We start from the raw sequence: 16,353 nt of genomic DNA on the forward strand, positions 1-16,353 counted from the left end.
GGGCTAGGGGGCGCTGGCCCAAAAAAGGTTGAGAAACACTGGTTTAGATGATCATTGGACAAGATAAAATCTGCTTCTTCAATTAACTTAAAGACTGTGACCATATTTATTAGAACCAAAAACGTATCCAGACCGTCAGGTAGATTGCAGTTTTCTGGCCGATCATCAGTCCTTATAAAGCCTGACCTGCTGATTCCGATTTTGGCCGATGGCAATTTTAAAAATGTATATTTATCTAAAATACTTCTGCATCATGAAGTGCAAAATACTCAACTAAAACGACTCGGACCGTACCTTTACCTGTTAGTTCTAAAAATCATGAAACAACGCTGGATGGACCTGGACCAACTTGGGTCTGTTATGTAAAATGCTAAAGTAAGGGTGTGATATGAAAAAGTCAAATATAAATCCATTTATGAAACATTTCTTAGATTTTTCTTTAGTAGAAAACAGAAACGAGAAACAATCTAGCAAATCAAAAGTTTTCAAATATTTATTTACTGAATTTATGAACCTTTTGGAAAACATTTGTACATGCATAGTTTTCCATAGAAAGATCTTCTTAGTTAGTAATGAATTAACAGTAATGCTGTTAGCAATTTATATTTTCCAACTCTCCAAAATGGGCAAAACAAGAAAATGTGATTTTTTATTTATTTATTTTTTTTGTATAAGATGCTTCCTGTTTGATAGAATGTGATGGTGTAATGATTGTGTGAATGTAAATGTGGTGTTGCTGGTAGTGAAGCCGTCCATGCCGGAGACCACGGCTCTGGGGGCAGCCATGGCGGCAGGCGCGGCCGAGGGCGTGAGGGTGTGGAGCCTGGAGCCAGAGGACCTGAGCACCGTCACGTCAGAGCGTTTCGACCCTCAGATCAAACTGGAAGGTAAAAAGAACCAAACCATCAGATAAATCCCACATCTGTGTGGCTGGACATGGTCAGGTTGATGCAGCTGTGATTGTGGGATGCAGAGAGCGAGTTTCGCTATGCGAGGTGGAAAGAAGCCGTGAAGAGATCCATGAACTGGGAGACCACACATACTGTGGAGACTGAGAGCCGTGAGTGCAAATATTTGTATGTTTTCAGTCAATAATTCATGTAGCTTGATGCAATTAACCAAATGTTGTTCCAGTGCTTCCACTTGCCACACCAAACTTCCCTCCCTGTATTTCCAAATTATCTGCTTAGATCATCATTTCTAGATCTGGTCATGCGGGTTGGAGACGGCTCCCTGCTCCAACATGCGTCAGTTATTAATGTGCTTCTGCTGAAGATAAGCTGTTGAACTAATTTATTCCTTCATTCCAGCTGTCAGAAACATGCAGGACGGTTTGTGCACGCTATAGGGGCTGAAGCTAACCACTCTGCTGCTAATATGAGCCAATATGTGTTTAGTTAACTCTTGAAACATTTCACCTGGTTGGAACACACAGGAAGAGCAATCTGGACTAACATCTTCGATAATTACTTCCCAATGTTTCCGTTTTGGCCTCAGACCAAAATCATCACATGAAACCAGGCAGAACCAGCTCCGACCTTAACTCTGTTAAAATCAGTGGATCCCTTTAAAGACCTGCTTTTGGACTTTAGTTCTTGTTTTGAGGAAAAGCTGAAGTTGTTCCTATATAACTACCACCCTGATGAACAAACTGCTCCAATAAACAATGAATCAGGATGTAAATATGTGTTTGCATCTGCAGCCATTGACTCAGGTTCTCCCTGTTCACTTACAGGTGGAACGAGTATCTTCAGCAGCATCCCGCTGGGATTCTATATCATTGGCAGCATGCTGATGTTGGTTGGGGCAAAATACCTCACAGGTCAGTCAGTCTGTTGGAATTTGCAACTGCAACATAATAATGTGGAGACAAAGATAATAATACAAATGTAACTTTTAATTTGATTTTTTTTAAACTTTTGAATTAAATCTTAATTGTAGTGAAACAAAGAAAAGAATTATCACTTGATATACTATTACTTAAAATTTCCAAAAAACAAAAACAAAAAACAAAACAGAAAACAAACTAAAGCATAAAAAATAAGCATTTCTTTTGACAGAGTAAAACTTGTCAATTGCATTTTTTTAACAAATAATTTAATTGTTGAAAAAAAGAAATTATCTGTTTGGTTTTTAAAAAAAGAAAAGAACAGTTCTGAACAAACTCTTCATGACTGTCTTCAGTCAGGCTTATTCAGAATCTTTGTAATACAGACTGCTACAGAAAGAAGCTTAAATAATATGAGTTTTCCTTTTGGCTCAATGGTATTTTTTAATTAAATTGAAGAATTCTTTTACTTGGGGTTATTTAAGAAAAAAAGGAACGAGTCTAAATTTCTCTTAGTTAAAAAACAACTTTTAAAAATCTTAAAATGATCAACCTGATGACAAACATCAGTTCCAAAGCAGGAAGCTGTCTTAATTTCAGATAATATCACCTGTTCTGTGTTTCACTGAGCCAGCGTCACAGTCACACTTTAAGCCGGTTATTTTTGAGGATTAATTTGGAAAAAGATGTCAATCATTTGTCAACATTTGTCTTTTTTTTTCCATCTAAGATAATGTTTGATCACCCAACAATGCCCATTGAAGCAAAGCCAACTGTGTTCAAGCTGAAACATGATCCCCTGTTGACTCTGAAACCTGTTCTGTCATTTCTCAACCTGATTTCAGGTCGCCTGTAGTCCCAGAAGAGGCGCACAACAGAAACCAACGCCCGGCCACCACTCCTCCTCCTTGCACTCTTTGCTCCCAAGCCATTCCAGGAGAATAAAGAATCCAGACAGCTCTGAAAAGAAAACGGTTTTTTACTCTACTTTGTATATCTGTAGCAGATTAGACCATATTGGCATGAAGAACACTAACTTAGCTAGGGGTTTTTTCTACAGTGTAAATATGAATTTTAGACTTATTTATTGTGGAAATTAATTAAAACTAATGTTCTTGAAGTATGGGGTCTAATTTGGATTGTCACGTCACTGTTCACCCTGGACATTTTGTGTTTTGCTGTTTTTTCTGTTCTGGTTCACTAGTGAGTTTTTTTAGAGCACTTTAAGTAATTCTTTAGTCTGGTACGAGCAGCGTGTCAACACGTTTAAATGTATGCAGCAAAAGGGAATGAAGAGTTTTGATAAACTTGAGGCTTTTAGTAGAGATGAAGCTCCGTTTACGATAGACACCTCAGGAAAAAAATTCAATAAAACTCGTATTAACTCCAAAACTACAAAAACTGTCAAATAAAATCTCACAGCTGAAATGCTTCACAAGTCTGAAACCTTGAAGTGAAAATATTCAGATCAGATGCTGTGAAAACATACAATATGCAAACCCTACCCACACATCTGAACTGCAAAGCAGCAGGATAGTGTGAGAAGATGATTTATTCAGTCATTTGAATAAAAACCTACGCTTGAGGAAATATTTTACTGTAAAAACCTGGACTCAATGCTGACTGACTTCCTTTTGCTTTGGTTCAGGTTTGAGGAGTTGAACATGTCAGTACTCACATTGCCCATTCTGCTCATCATCTGTACAGATCTGTGACTATATGAAGGGCCAGTGCTTCTGCTTGGTGCCAGAACAAAGGGTTGTTTTTGTGTGTGTGTGTGTGTGTGTGTGTGTGTGTGTGTGTGTGTGTGTGTGTGTGTGTGTGTGTGTGTTTTTAAGTAATGTAAATTCACGCTGTAATTTATTAAAACTGTGAAGTCCTTTTAAATGATGAGTTTGTGGTGTTTGTTGTGATATTAGAAACTGAAAGTGTTTTTTGTGTGTGTGACAAACAAATTCACCTTTCTTTTCTTGCTGTAGTAAAAAACATAAATTAAACCCTTTTTCTCATTTTTGGGACAACAAAACACAGCGGCCCACAGCTTTTAGGGGAAAAGAGAAGCAAACATACTGTTCAAATAAGACACATGATATCCACGCACTAGTTGACTTATCCACATCTGCAGTCAGCAACACTGTATTGAACATTCAAATTGGGAAAGACAAGAAAACACCTGTTTAAATATGACGGGTGTGTCGATATTCATAAGCTACTTGACCAAACTTACTTCGATCACAGTTAGTAGATACATCAACTGCTGTTCAAAATAGGAAAGACTTGAAAACATGTCACTCAGAACGTAGATCTTTGCTGATCTGTATGTGGTACTATACAGCTGCCCACAAATGGCTATCCACTGATACATAATTCTCTAAAACGCTTATAATTTTAATACTTCAAGCACCAGATCTACCTTATTTTGCTTTAATACAAACATTTGAAACAATCTATCACTAATTGTGGGTGAATTGATCCAAAATATCAGTAAAATAAATACTGATTCGGTATTTGCATTGGATCGATACTGGTGAAGTAGAGATTTTATTTTAATTTTGTATTGTAATTTCTCAACTCCAAAAAGATTTTGTCTTCATTCTTTCAAATGTATATATTTTATTGCACTTTATTTAGGAAAAATTCACATATTTGTGTTTCAGTTTACCATGTTAAGTAATTTTTAGACACAGGCACATTTGTCAGAACTGTCACTAAGTTTTAACAAAATAATTTGAAGGAAAAAATATTAGGGACTTGATAACATATCAAGCATAAATCATTAAACATCTATATCAGCAACACTGGCCTTGTACAGTATTGGCATCAGATGGATGACAAAATATGCAGTTCTTTGGGTTTCAGCTTCCCATGATGCAAATTTTCAGCAAATTATTGTTCCACAGAAAAATCGGCAAAAAGGTGAATGCAAGAACACACAGGGGTTCTGTAAGTCACTCAACTAGACTTACTTATTACCACTGCTTAAAAAGGGGAAGACAATACTTCTCAAAGTTTACCTATACCAAAAGTAAGACAAATTAGGGAGGTAAAAGAGAAATCTGTACAAAATTGCAATGTTTATTTCTATTAAAATTTTATTTTCAACCCTTCAAAAAATGTCTGAATCTCCGCATACTCCAAACATCTTAAAAACAGAGTTTTATTGTTCAGTTCAGATGAGCTCCTCCTGCATGTGGGAGGGGAAGTCCCTGCTACAGGAGGACTGGCTGGCTGGGAGGAGGAGTTTGTCCCAACAGCTCAATAAAACTTCACTTCTCACACTGTCATGTTTGAACCAGTTGGCTGTTTGTGCTGCACTGTTGATTCAGAGGGAGATTGAGCCATACAGGTAGGTCCACCGCCCTGTCTTTGCAAGCTAATACACCACAATTATTAATTTAGTTTAGAAACAATTTTCTTAAGAAAAACCCTTTAACCATAAAGTAATTTCATCTGTGTGCTTTTCAGTAACCTTGTGTGCAAACAATTCAGCCTTTTTGCATATGAAATGATCTTGAGCTTCTCTTTTGACTATCAGGAAATACTTGGAACAGTTTTTATTGGAGTTTCATATAAGTTCATAAGTATTGCTTTGTTTTATGTAAATAAAGTTTTATGGATCTGCATTTACAGCACTGACTTTACTTTACAAGATTTATCTTGCTTTAAATGTGCCACTGAGCTACTTGATCCTTCTGCCAACCAGGAAGTTGGCCCAGGTGTGTGTGCCAGGGGTTGTGTGACAGTTGTTCCTCATTTTTAATCTTGCGTTGGACCGGTGTTTATTGCCTCAGAGTTAACATTCAGGTTTGTTGTTGCCTTCCAGGTGTGGAACCAGTGGAAAACAAGAGGCGCTGCTTTTCTGACGGCATCAATAAAACTGTCAGCATGTTAGATCATGGAGGAAGTAATTTGATGGCAGGTCAGGTTCTGTCAGCCTCCTTCAAATTCAGCCCCAACACTGAAGGTGCGTTCTTAGAAGCTCAAATAGGAGCTTCATGTTAAAATAAAATGTACAGTTAGAAGCCATAAGTATTTTGTATGTACTTTTAATGCCTTCTATTATTATTTTTAAAGTTGATGTGTTTAAAATTAGAAGTCCATAAATTTCTGTTTCCTTGAGATAGATAACAAAATGAGACCATGGGCGAAACTGCAGTTCAAGTAAGACAGATGAGGAATTATCTTTATAAGTTTCTTTCTGACAAGAAATAAAATGAAAAAAAAGAAAGAAATCAAACAGCTATGTTAACAATATTAGTCAAAATTGAATGTGTAACACTACAAACAAGTCTGAACCGTTAGCTTATTTAGCTAAACCTTCAGCTAAAATTGTGTAACATCTTCCAGAGCATCCCACTAAAGATTTAATTTAATTTATTTTATTTTGTCATGCTTTTCCCTTTTCTTCACTCTAACAGATTTATATTGAAATATAATACTCTATGCTTTATAAATGTTCCTCTAACAATCATATATGTTCTTAATGACATGTATATTTTTGCAGTTAAATTTAACCTTCCTGATAGTTTTGCTTCATGCTTAAGGTGGTTATGTGCTTTTTCTTTATACCAAATTCCCCGAACTTGAAAGTGCTTGCATAGCAAATAGCATACTTGTATAGGTTTTGCCTAATGCCCCTAACAACAGAGGTGTCCAAAATGCATTCATGGTCTCAGGGCTTATTTTGGCCCCCCCGAGCACACTGATAGATGCAGATAGAGACTTCCTTTTAGTTTTTAATTAAGTCAAAATTATGGCAGACATTTAAAAATTTTCATAAAACAGAAAATTTTAGGTACAAAAAAAGTAGTTGTCTGTTAATAACATGAATTTTGCAGTCTCTTTAATTTTAAGTAGATTAAACCACATCTATCCAGTGACTCTTACTCTTGTTGCTGAGAAGAGTAAAGTCCTTTTTTTTTTAGCAAACTTGATTTCATTATTTTGATGACTTAAATCATCAAAATGTCAATTTCTGCTACTAAAACATCTAAGTACTTCATTTGTCTAATTAAAATAATGAATGTTAAAAAATACTGAATGCTTAATTTATTGTTGAGCAGTTAATAAGTTCCAGTTCTTTAAAAAAACAACAACTCATGAGTACTTCTGATTTGATGGTTTTAGTTCAGACATGTCTCTCTTACAAGTCTAAAACAAAAACAATACAAAATCTATAATAAAGCTTGAGGTAATGGATGTTCTCATAGATCATCATAACGTCTTTTTCATATTTATCAGATTTCTGCCACAAAGATTGCAGTCAGTAATTACTCTAAAAATATGAGCTTTACACTTCCTTTATTTGTTAGTATTATCTATCAAACGTTTAGTGGTTAGTAATGCAACAAGAGCAAGAAAAATACTATGTTCAGGCATGTGACATAAGATCTTGTTGCCAGACCAAATATAACAAAACACAGAGACTGCAAACTTCAGTGGCTCATGACAACTGCCTTACCTACCAAACATATAATTTGTCCAGTTAGACATATATTAAGCACATCAAAAGACAGAATCAATGCCATCTTGAGAAGCCTGTTCTCTTGTGTGCCAGTGTTGCTCATTAAAATTACAATGAGCAACACTACTTTAGCTACTTTGATCAGCTGGTCAAAGTAGCTAAAGGTCCTAGTTAGGCTGTTAAGGGTCAGGGAGATGTCAGCGATTAACTCATGTAATTATTAATCAAGCTGTTTGGGAGTAAAAGTTCAATACAGAAATTGTCGCATATTGATTGTAGGTTAATCATTTGAGACATAATCAGACATAGTCAAACTAGGTCTCCACTATTAATTAGCAAAACCATTAATTAATAAAAAGAAGATCTGACCTTGGTTAAAGGCTGTATAATATGAGGAAAACCAAAGGTCAGTAACCTCTGCTTTACATGAGTGAAACATTCCTGGTACCAACTGAAACAACAATGACAAATAGAAAGTCAAGTGAGTTACATCAGTCAGTGTGACAAATGGGAGCATTTTAAAGGCAAAGCAAAACTTTGGACCTATATAATGACTGTCATGTTGAATTATAACAGTAGGAGTCCTAATTCCTCGAGCTTCAGCCATTAAGAATGTAGAATAATAGTAATCCAAGTGTAGAACCCTGGTGAACACCATTGGGTCAGAGGAAGAATTAGTACAAAGGAAGCGTGCTGATAATTATGAATAGTTAACAACTTGTTGTGTAATTTCTATATATAAAACAAAAAGATTAGACCACTTCCCAGATGTTTTGTGTCTGAAAAGAATCTCTGTTTTTCTGATATTGTCTTATTCGACATATGATGGAAAATAGTATTAAATAAAAGTTTAAAATAAAATGAAAGTATCTTCATTCTTGCAACCAGTGTTTAACTGTTATACCTTATTTATTATTTTTCAGGTTGCATGATATTTGACGCTAAACCACAAGCACCCCTCCAGCATCTGCATAGGAAGACCACCGTAAAGGAGCTGCTAATAATGAGACGCCAGGTTAGTTGCATGACTTCATTATACGGCTGTCTAATCTTACTTTAGCTATAAGGAAACATTTAAGTTGCTAATGTATGAGGAAGAACAGCTGAAGGAAGTAGGAACATAGTACAATTTCTCCAGATAGTTATGCAGATTTAAAGGGTGTGTTTCTGACTGCATACTTTCTATTTCCACAGGCTCAATCTTTTATGAGTTTATGACAACTTAGGTCTGGTTTTCTTTCAGAAATGGAATTCGGAGCAGAAATGGAACTTGGAGCCTAAATTGAAGTCTCCCAAATACGAACCTATCGCCGCAGACATGAGTCCTCAAATGGCAACTTCTCCAACATCTCTCCACCTGAACTCCACCACCTGCTTCATCCCAGATCTCCCAGAGAATGCCGTCATGGGGCTGCAGGAAATGCCTGTGCAGCTTCCTGCTCAGGAACACGATGTCCCAGCCTCTGGAGTGAAGATGACTCTGTTTCACTGGCAGATACAACAAGAGGCCAAGAAGGCTGAAGGCCTGTCTCCAGAGCAGCTCTGCATGCAGGACTCGGATGGTGACACGTATGTATAAATTATCATCAAAACAAATTAATATAACAATCTTTTGCTAAAGCTTTTTCTGTGGTTTGTGCTAAAGTTTATTGTAGAATGTATTAAATATGTTGTTGTAGCATTAGTTACTGTTCAAAGATCGCATTTATGCTTGAGAATTATTTGTTGAATCAGGAAATGCTTTTTAGAATAGCTTTCTTCAGCTGCCATAATTCATAACCAGGAACAACAATATGGATCTAGTCCAAGTCCTTATCAACCTGACACTTACAAGAGCACGGTGCTTTAAACTTGTCTCCAGACATGCCTAAAACAAATCAAACAAGAAAGAATGACAAACAGCATCAGTGGGCCTTGGCGGCTACCTTGGGGAATCCCAAACCTAACTTCCGTGTGGCTGGGCCCTTCAAATTTTACAGATTCTTTAATTGAAGCAGCCAAAATGACATTGCTACAAAAAATATCATAAACTCAAGGATGTTTTCAGATTAAATCCAAGGTTGATTTAAGGAAAATTAGGTGAAGCTGAAAACACACATTTTTTAAATCTACTATCAAATATGAAAGTCTGTCATCCCATGTCCTTTTGGTAAACTCTTAACTGTTTCCATTGTAGATTCCTTCACATAGCGGTGGCTCAAGGCAGGCGAGCCCTCTCTTATGTACTCGCTGCGAAAATGGCTAGGTATGGCTCCCTGGACGTGAAAGAACACAACGGGCAGGTATGGCTGCCGTCACAACGTCATTTATTCATATACCTATCAAACGAAGCAGGGATAATGTTGTGTTCTTGTTGCTCAGACGGCTCTCCAGATCGCAGTAGCCACCAATCAACATCTGATCATTTCTGATCTTCTAAGTCACGGAGCGCAGATCAACATCAGGGACCTGTGGGGGCGCTCTCCTCTGCATGTGTGCGCAGAGAAAGGCCACTATCTCAGCCTTCAGGTAAAACGGTTCTTCTTTAGTAGTTCAATCAATTGAATAAACTGATAATTGCATTGCTTTTTAAAGAAAAATAGATTTTGACTAATCCCACTCGTTAAAATGTACCAGAAGTAAACTTGGAGATTTTATGTAGCAATCAGAAGGAATTTTCTCCACCTACATCTGCAATTATGTTTTGGCTTGACTGAGACAGAGTAGAACGTGGAACCTTCGTGCGAAGATGGAGCCCATGGCTGTGGGACTGAATAATCAGGAAATAAGAGCACAATACACAGAAACCTGCTTGTTTTGGCTGCTGTCTCATCATGCAAATCTGAGCCGTTTACCTCTGATGACACCTGAACGCTGCATGGACTATCACCATGACAGCAGGGCTGGGGGAATATGTAGAAATAACTCTTGTCTCTTCATGTAACGTTATTTTTTCCTCAACCTAAATGACAAAAAGCTTTAATAGTACTATAAATTTGACAAAAGAAAACCTTAGGTGAAGGTTTGACAGTGTACACATGTTTGAGCTAGTTAGTAAGCATTCAGTTCAGGTTGTGACACGATATTGCAGTCCAAAGTTCATGTAAACAGGCATAACAGTCCAAGTTAATGAACTCTGGATTGTAACACATTTTAGGAAATTTAACACTGAACATTCAGTCTTGTATTTAATTCAGCAGGGAAATAAATCTGTTGGAACAAATAAAAATCCCAAAACTAATTCTTTAATCAATTTAAAAAGAAGAGAAATGACAAATTACCAAAACCAACAACTCACAACTTTAACAGACAGAAATGGGGCCCCTATTACATCGTATTTATATCCCAAATTAATCAGCCAACGATTATAATTCAAACTGTAAATATTAAAAATGAAGAGCGAGAGGGATTCACCTCTTGTTTTCATGGTGTTCAATCAGATTTCCAGATGTTGTCGAGACTGGAACGTGTTGAGGACACGTCCGTCCACAGATGACTGGACTATAAACAGCCTAAACAAAGTAACATTAGATTATCTTTCGTCAGATCTGTTTGTGCAACACCTGATTTAGATCTGCATGCAACTGTTGACAAGCCGCTACAAGGAAACCCGGCTTGAGTAGAAAATGCAAAACCGTCCACAGCAGCTCTGTGACGTTGAGACGAACTCTTAGTTAATTTCTAACTGAACTCTGTGAATAAAAGACCTTTGACTGCTGATGTAAAAAAAAACAATGCTAATAAACTTCGTGTCCACAGAGCATCTGTAAAACCCTGGCAGGGCGTGGCCCATCAATAGATGTTGAAATGTTTAACTATGACGGTAAGAATATTAATCTACTGTATATTTTCAGGGCTTTGAGGTATTCTGAAATATGACTGAATCTGTCATGTCTTGAAGGTTTAACTCCACTTCACGCCGCGGTTTTGTCTCACAACGCTGTCGTTAAGGAAGTGAGACACCTGGAAAACCCTTGTCCATTCATGATCTCAGAGCTGGCGCACAGGAGGCGCAGGTTTGTGGAGTGCGTAAGGACTTTAATGCACATGGGCGCCTCCTACGGGACAAAAGTAAGTATTGCAGATGTTGGCTGTTACACGACCCGTCAGATTTATGAGTTTTGTTTTGTCACACCTAAATTTTAATGTCTAAAGATAACTCGGAGGTCACGACTGCTGATGAGTCGTCATGGCACTGTTGAGAAATCTGTTGACTCTTCTTTGCGTTCTTGTTTTGGAATTGAAGGGTTCTGAACTATTTAAAGTAATTGTTGGGATTTTGACTAGGACCCATTTATTCTTTCTTTTAACCTTTGTGTTGTCTTGGGGGTCAAAAGGACAAAAATATTCCAGCACTCTACTGTAATGATGTAGAAACATTTTAGTAGCAGCTAAATCTACTTTCTTTATGCCTGAAGGATCTGAAAAGTGGAAGGACTTGCCTTCACATGGCTGCCGAGGAGGCAAATATTGAGCTGCTTCACCTTTTTCTTGAACAGCCAATGTCTCTTGCTGTTGTAAATGTAAAGGTAAGCATAAAGTAAAGGAATATAAAGTTCTCCAAATACCAGTCATAAAATTATGTATTTTCTTCGTGTTCCTTGGTGAGAATTTTCTTCTTTGTGTCAGACTTTCAGCGGAAACACGGCTCTGCACATCGTCAGCTCTCTGCAAAATTACAGAAATCAGGTGGAGGCCGTGAAGCTGCTGATGAGGAAGGGTGCCGATTCCGGAATGAGGAATTTTGAAAATGAGCTGCCGTGTCAGCTGGTGCCTGAAGGATCGGTTGGTGAAAAGGTAAACACCTGAAAGGAAGCCCAAATCTTTCAGATTGACGCCACAACACAAACACTCTTACAATAAAAGAAAAGGCTATTCTGTCTTATTATTTTTGTAGTTTGTAGAAATACTTTGTGTATACTAAGGACAGATAAAAAAAAGAACCCTTACAGTGATAAATGTGTGGCTTTTTCTTAGTAAATTATCCTGTAATTGTCCTGTCCTCTTCATGACTGAGACAGTAACTCTCCCATTTGTTCTCTTGTGTTTTGCAGGTGCGACAGATCCTGAAGGGAAAGTACGGTCAGGTTTAAGTAAAACTCCAGAACACTGTCAGTCAGACAGTCAGCTTTATCATATTGGAAATTTGCCCAGAAAAGGCAGATGATTGTTGTTTCAGTGAAACACTCCCATGCGTTCGTTACTATGTAATGTGTAGACCTATTGGGGGGGGTCTGTACTATGAAGTGGGTTAGCTAAAGTTCATCTATGGGTGTCCAGACGTTGACTCCATTTACGGCAGTGAAACTTCTGCTGGAAATCTAAACCAGGATCCCTTTGTCATATTTAGCTCTTAGCTATAGCCACACATTGTATGAGATTGAATTTTTTGTTCTAGAGCCCAAACTTTAGTCTTTTATTAGAGGTGCACCGATTTATCGGTGACGATTTCCTTAATTTTGGAACATCGGTGATCGGTCAATTTTTACATATGAAGCTGATCTTATCTAGCTTGGCAAAGGTCTAAGAATCAACGCCTGTCCTCTTTTGCTCTCCAGTGAGAAAGGTTTAACTGACAGACTGGCCCACCAAGTTATGTCTGCAAGTTTATAATTAACAATAGTGACCCCGTTGTTACCAACTCAACAACTTTCTTGCTATACTGAGCAACACTTCAGACAAGAAAAAATACTATCAGCCAAAATCGGAGTTAGCAGGTTAAGCTTTTTAAAAGATCGGTAATCGGCCAGAAAACTGCAATTGGTGCATCCCTAATTATTTTATAAATTTGCTCCTTTAGTCCGTTTTACATGCCACGACTCTAAAATCCAATACAGGACTAACAGTGGGTGGGGAAATTAATGAATGGTATCCCCTACATGTTGCCCCAACATGCCATTTTATATCTACAGCAGGTCCTGCTCCAGTTTTTTTTTTTTTTTTTGGATTAAGATTTGTTAGATTGTGATCTAATTGTTAATCCCACTTTGTAGAACAGACCCTATTTATTTTTATTTTTTTTAAACATTTTGATTGTTGGGATTTTGCAGAGAACTAAAGCCAAGCTAATAACCATTTATAAAGTTATAAGTAGTAGTATAACAGAAATAAGGGAATAAAGTCATATTAGAAGAATTAAGCAATTTTGAGAACTCTTCCATGAAAAAAAGAGCTATTGAAGTTATATTCCTTTGAATTGGTTTTACAAATAAGGAACAACTTAATCTTTTAACACATTATCAAATGGTCAGTAACAGGACTTTGAATCAATTGTTCCCATTTCAGAGAAAGAACTACAGACTTGCCAAGCTGGTCCAGTCAGATCTTGTTAACTCTAATGAAGTCTTTTTTCTTAAGGACTTTTTTCCTCAATATATGACTTTATTCTCATAATTTAAAATGGAAAAATAAATTTTAATTTGCATAGGATTAGTATAGGATTTTGGTGGTGGGGAGTTTGTGGTTTATTTACAGGTTTGTGATATTGGTGGCGGTGTCATTTTATTATAAACTTTAGAATATTATCTGTACTTAACGTTTGTGGGTTTTGGTCAAATTTGAATCAAGTCACTGGATGTGGGAAATATGGTGGTTTTTATTTTGCAGTGAATAAGAATTGATCTTCTATGGCTGCAAGGTGATGTAAAATGCAAATAAACATTTTTCTCCCCTGTGTTTCTATCCAGTTTTACCCAAAATAACAAGACTCAAACAAAAACACTTGTTCTCAGTTTTTTTTTATCATTGAAATGACATAAAAACTAATTCAGGGAGGGGAAAGCAGTAATCAAACTGTCCAATGATTTTTATAAGCATAATTAAATCGTCAAAAATGTAGAAAATGATGCTGAACAAGAGTGTCTCAAAGTCTCCTCAGCCAGCAGAGCTGAAGTTATTTCTTCTTCTTGTCCTGTGTGGTGGTAAACCACTGGTCCAGCAGCTTCTTGCTGTAGTAAATCTGCCAGGCGTGCACCTGCACAGAAATTATGATGACGAGGTACATCACGGACACGGCCGAAAAGCCAAAGATGAAGCGGTAAGCCTTGCCGTGCCGGTACAGCTGCTGAGCCACGGGGAACATCTCCATGCCACCGTAGATGAGCGGCGCCACGCAGAAGAGCCCGGCACTGATCATGGAGATCACCAAGTAGCTGATGTTGTTACGCGGCAACGCCAGGAAGCTGAAGACAGTGGGGACTATGCTCAGAAGGTAGGGGTACTCCCACTGATACGGAGAGGCGACTACCTTGTGAGACACCAGACTCAGCTGGCTTACAGTTACCTGGACACATCAGAACACAGTGAGACTCTGCCTGCTAGGAAATAAGGCATCCTCTAATGTTTGTTCTCACCTGAGCAGCCATCAGCACCCAGATCAGTACATGGACAATGTTCAGTTTACGGATTTCAGACTTCAAGGCAACACTGAATCAAAAAAGAAAAATACAAGGCTTGGAACAAACCAAGTTAACTGTACAATAAATGAGATGGGGGAGAGGGGTTGAAGAGACTGCCCTGACCTCATCTGGTAGTGGGAAGCAACTCGCTCCCTGTGCTGGAAGTCACTGCCGTCGGTACCTGACGCTCTGGGACCGGCTCGAGAAGTCATGGTGGATCTGCAGGTAAAACAGGAAGTTGATGCACAACTAACCAAACCTCTGAGCTCCTGAAGTGAGCAATTTCTGGGAAATAACGTTTGAACAAATGAGATTCATTCAAATAAACTCATCTGCAAAAAGTTGACTAAATCTGTGGAGGTCAAAACAAATGAAGCTTCCAGCAGCAAAGTGAGCCTGTATTTAATAAGTGTTTTTGTTGTTGTTGTTGTTTGAGGCAAAAAGTAGGCCATACCATTTAGAAAAATTAAATAAATCAAGCAAAAAAGGACACACCAATCACAACGCATCAATTTGTCCTTATTTGTGAGCAATGAGAAAGTACACTTAAACCACTTTGTGTAATATCTTCCAATTCTCACTTAAAATGTGTAGCTTAAGCCACTTTGACTTGTATGTGTCACTAACCCAGGAGTTTTAACTTTTTGTTTTAATTTACGTAGATAGCTATAAGCTACAGCAGCGTTAGCCGAGCAGCTGTTTCATTCACTTTTCGGTTTTAGCATGCTGAGTTACCATGTGTATCTTTTCGACGTTGTTCCTGAAATATTAAGTTTAACATCCTCAAAAATGTTAAAAAGCGTTTCATTCCAACTTTTCTCATCAACATTATTGTAACGCTAGTTCGAATTAAAGCGTCAGTGAAAGGAATGACAGTCTTTAAACTACCGAATCTTTAGCTACGCATTAGCGACTACAGGTCAAACACCTGCCACGTTTTAGCGCAGATGTATATCTATGCATGTATATTGAAAGTTTACCGTTACTGGCTCTTACCTTGTTGTACCTTGGTGCTTATATAAAGCATATATGTGTTTCAGACTTAACAGTTAAGGTGCAGCTAACTGACCGCAAGGTTACATGGGATGCATGACGTTTCATACATGGCACGGTTCCAATGCTCAGTGCGCACCCTACGCCCCTCTGTGAAGTGTGGATTCAGTCAAGTGCACATAAGGGTTCGAGTGCACAAGTTTACAAGCGTGCAAAAATGTGAGAATTGGGACAGTACGCCTCTGTGTCGTAACTTCGACATCCAAAATGCCGGGACTGGTCACTATTTTGGCATTTGTACTGCTAAAAAGTACAACTAGAACAAAACTAATTATTTTAAATGTACACTAAAGGTATTTTTGCTTTCCTCATTGTCATTGTTGGAGATATTTGGTTGTTCAAATGTGTTTTGTTATGACTTGTTGAATACAGTAAATTATATGTAATCACACATTTTCAGTTGAGTGAAACAAACATTATTTCAACCTTTGAAAACTGATTTTATTCTATTTTCTGAGACAGAGAGCTTGCTCAATGAACTTTGCCATATTTCCAAGATGGCAAAAAATATGCATTAAAATGTTCTCATAATCAATTCAACAGTCTGCCATTTCACTAAATAGAGACAGGATTTGTTTTTACTCATAAAACCATCTCTTTTATGCAGCTAAAAGTTGGTATAAAGTGGAGCT

The 16,353-nt window shown here is 37.6% G+C and overlaps 3 protein-coding genes across 5 annotated transcripts in view; 2 read left to right on the forward strand and 1 right to left on the reverse strand.

Annotated features, from left to right (window-relative positions):
• LOC106940298 (glycerol kinase-like) overlaps nucleotides 1-2,948 on the forward strand; it is a gene marked incomplete at its 5' end in the record, with an annotated part of 14,662 nt that extends 11,714 nt beyond the window's left edge. The window contains 4 exons of the mRNA XM_015023013.1: nucleotides 744-887; nucleotides 974-1,060; nucleotides 1,736-1,822; nucleotides 2,674-2,948. Of these exons, the coding sequence (XP_014878499.1) occupies nucleotides 744-887; nucleotides 974-1,060; nucleotides 1,736-1,822; nucleotides 2,674-2,684 (329 nt within the window). The remainder of the gene's footprint in view (nucleotides 1-743; nucleotides 888-973; nucleotides 1,061-1,735; nucleotides 1,823-2,673) is intronic.
• A 715-nt stretch (nucleotides 2,949-3,663) lies between these two features.
• LOC106940299 (NF-kappa-B inhibitor zeta) lies at nucleotides 3,664-12,953 on the forward strand. Of its 2 annotated transcripts, XM_015023014.1 has the most exons (12): nucleotides 3,664-5,174; nucleotides 5,459-5,544; nucleotides 5,652-5,792; nucleotides 8,216-8,307; nucleotides 8,536-8,861; nucleotides 9,469-9,574; nucleotides 9,654-9,800; nucleotides 11,031-11,094; nucleotides 11,173-11,342; nucleotides 11,690-11,800; nucleotides 11,901-12,068; nucleotides 12,326-12,953. In XM_015023014.1, exons 1-12 carry the CDS (start codon nucleotides 4,900-4,902, stop codon nucleotides 12,362-12,364), a joined length of 1,725 nt encoding a protein of 574 aa, XP_014878500.1. In that variant the 5' UTR covers nucleotides 3,664-4,899; the 3' UTR covers nucleotides 12,365-12,953. The 2 variants fall into 2 exon arrangements, with proteins under 2 accessions (XP_014878500.1, XP_014878501.1); XM_015023015.1 differs by lacking the exon at nucleotides 5,459-5,544 and having other exon boundaries at nucleotides 5,101-5,174.
• A 342-nt stretch (nucleotides 12,954-13,295) lies between these two features.
• jagn1b (jagunal homolog 1b) lies at nucleotides 13,296-15,774 on the reverse strand. 2 transcript variants are annotated; one of them, XM_015023017.1, is made up of 5 exons: nucleotides 15,665-15,774; nucleotides 14,792-14,887; nucleotides 14,624-14,696; nucleotides 14,319-14,553; nucleotides 13,296-14,244 (listed from the first exon to the last, which is right to left on the reverse strand). In XM_015023017.1, exons 2-5 carry the CDS (start codon nucleotides 14,878-14,880, stop codon nucleotides 14,090-14,092), a joined length of 552 nt encoding a protein of 183 aa, XP_014878503.1. In that variant the 5' UTR covers nucleotides 14,881-14,887; nucleotides 15,665-15,774; the 3' UTR covers nucleotides 13,296-14,089. The 2 variants fall into 2 exon arrangements, with proteins under 2 accessions (XP_014878503.1, XP_014878502.1); XM_015023016.1 differs by having other exon boundaries at nucleotides 13,296-14,553.
• Nucleotides 15,775-16,353: the final 579 nt, after the last annotated feature.

This window comes from Poecilia latipinna, unplaced genomic scaffold, assembly GCF_001443285.1.
Source record: "Poecilia latipinna isolate Pla-1442-1.1 unplaced genomic scaffold, P_latipinna-1.0 Scaffold3168, whole genome shotgun sequence".
NCBI lineage: Eukaryota > Metazoa > Chordata > Actinopteri > Cyprinodontiformes > Poeciliidae > Poecilia > Poecilia latipinna.

Coding starts and splice junctions, on each gene's coding strand:
- LOC106940299 (XM_015023014.1), top strand. CDS start 4,900: ATGTTTATTTCTATTAAAATTTTATTTTCAACCCTTCAAAAAATGTCT. Junction 8,308..8,535: donor TGCTAATAATGAGACGCCAG/GTTAGTTGCATG, acceptor GTTTTCTTTCAG/AAATGGAATTCGGAGCAGAA. Junction 8,862..9,468: donor CAGGACTCGGATGGTGACAC/GTATGTATAAAT, acceptor TTTCCATTGTAG/ATTCCTTCACATAGCGGTGG.
- jagn1b (XM_015023017.1), bottom strand. CDS start 14,880: ATGACTTCTCGAGCCGGTCCCAGAGCGTCAGGTACCGACGGCAGTGAC. Junction 14,697..14,791: donor GCTTCCCACTACCAGATGAG/GTCAGGGCAGTC, acceptor TTTTTGATTCAG/TGTTGCCTTGAAGTCTGAAA. Junction 14,245..14,318: donor TCAGCAGCTGTACCGGCACG/GCAAGGCTTACC, acceptor ATTTCTGTGCAG/GTGCACGCCTGGCAGATTTA.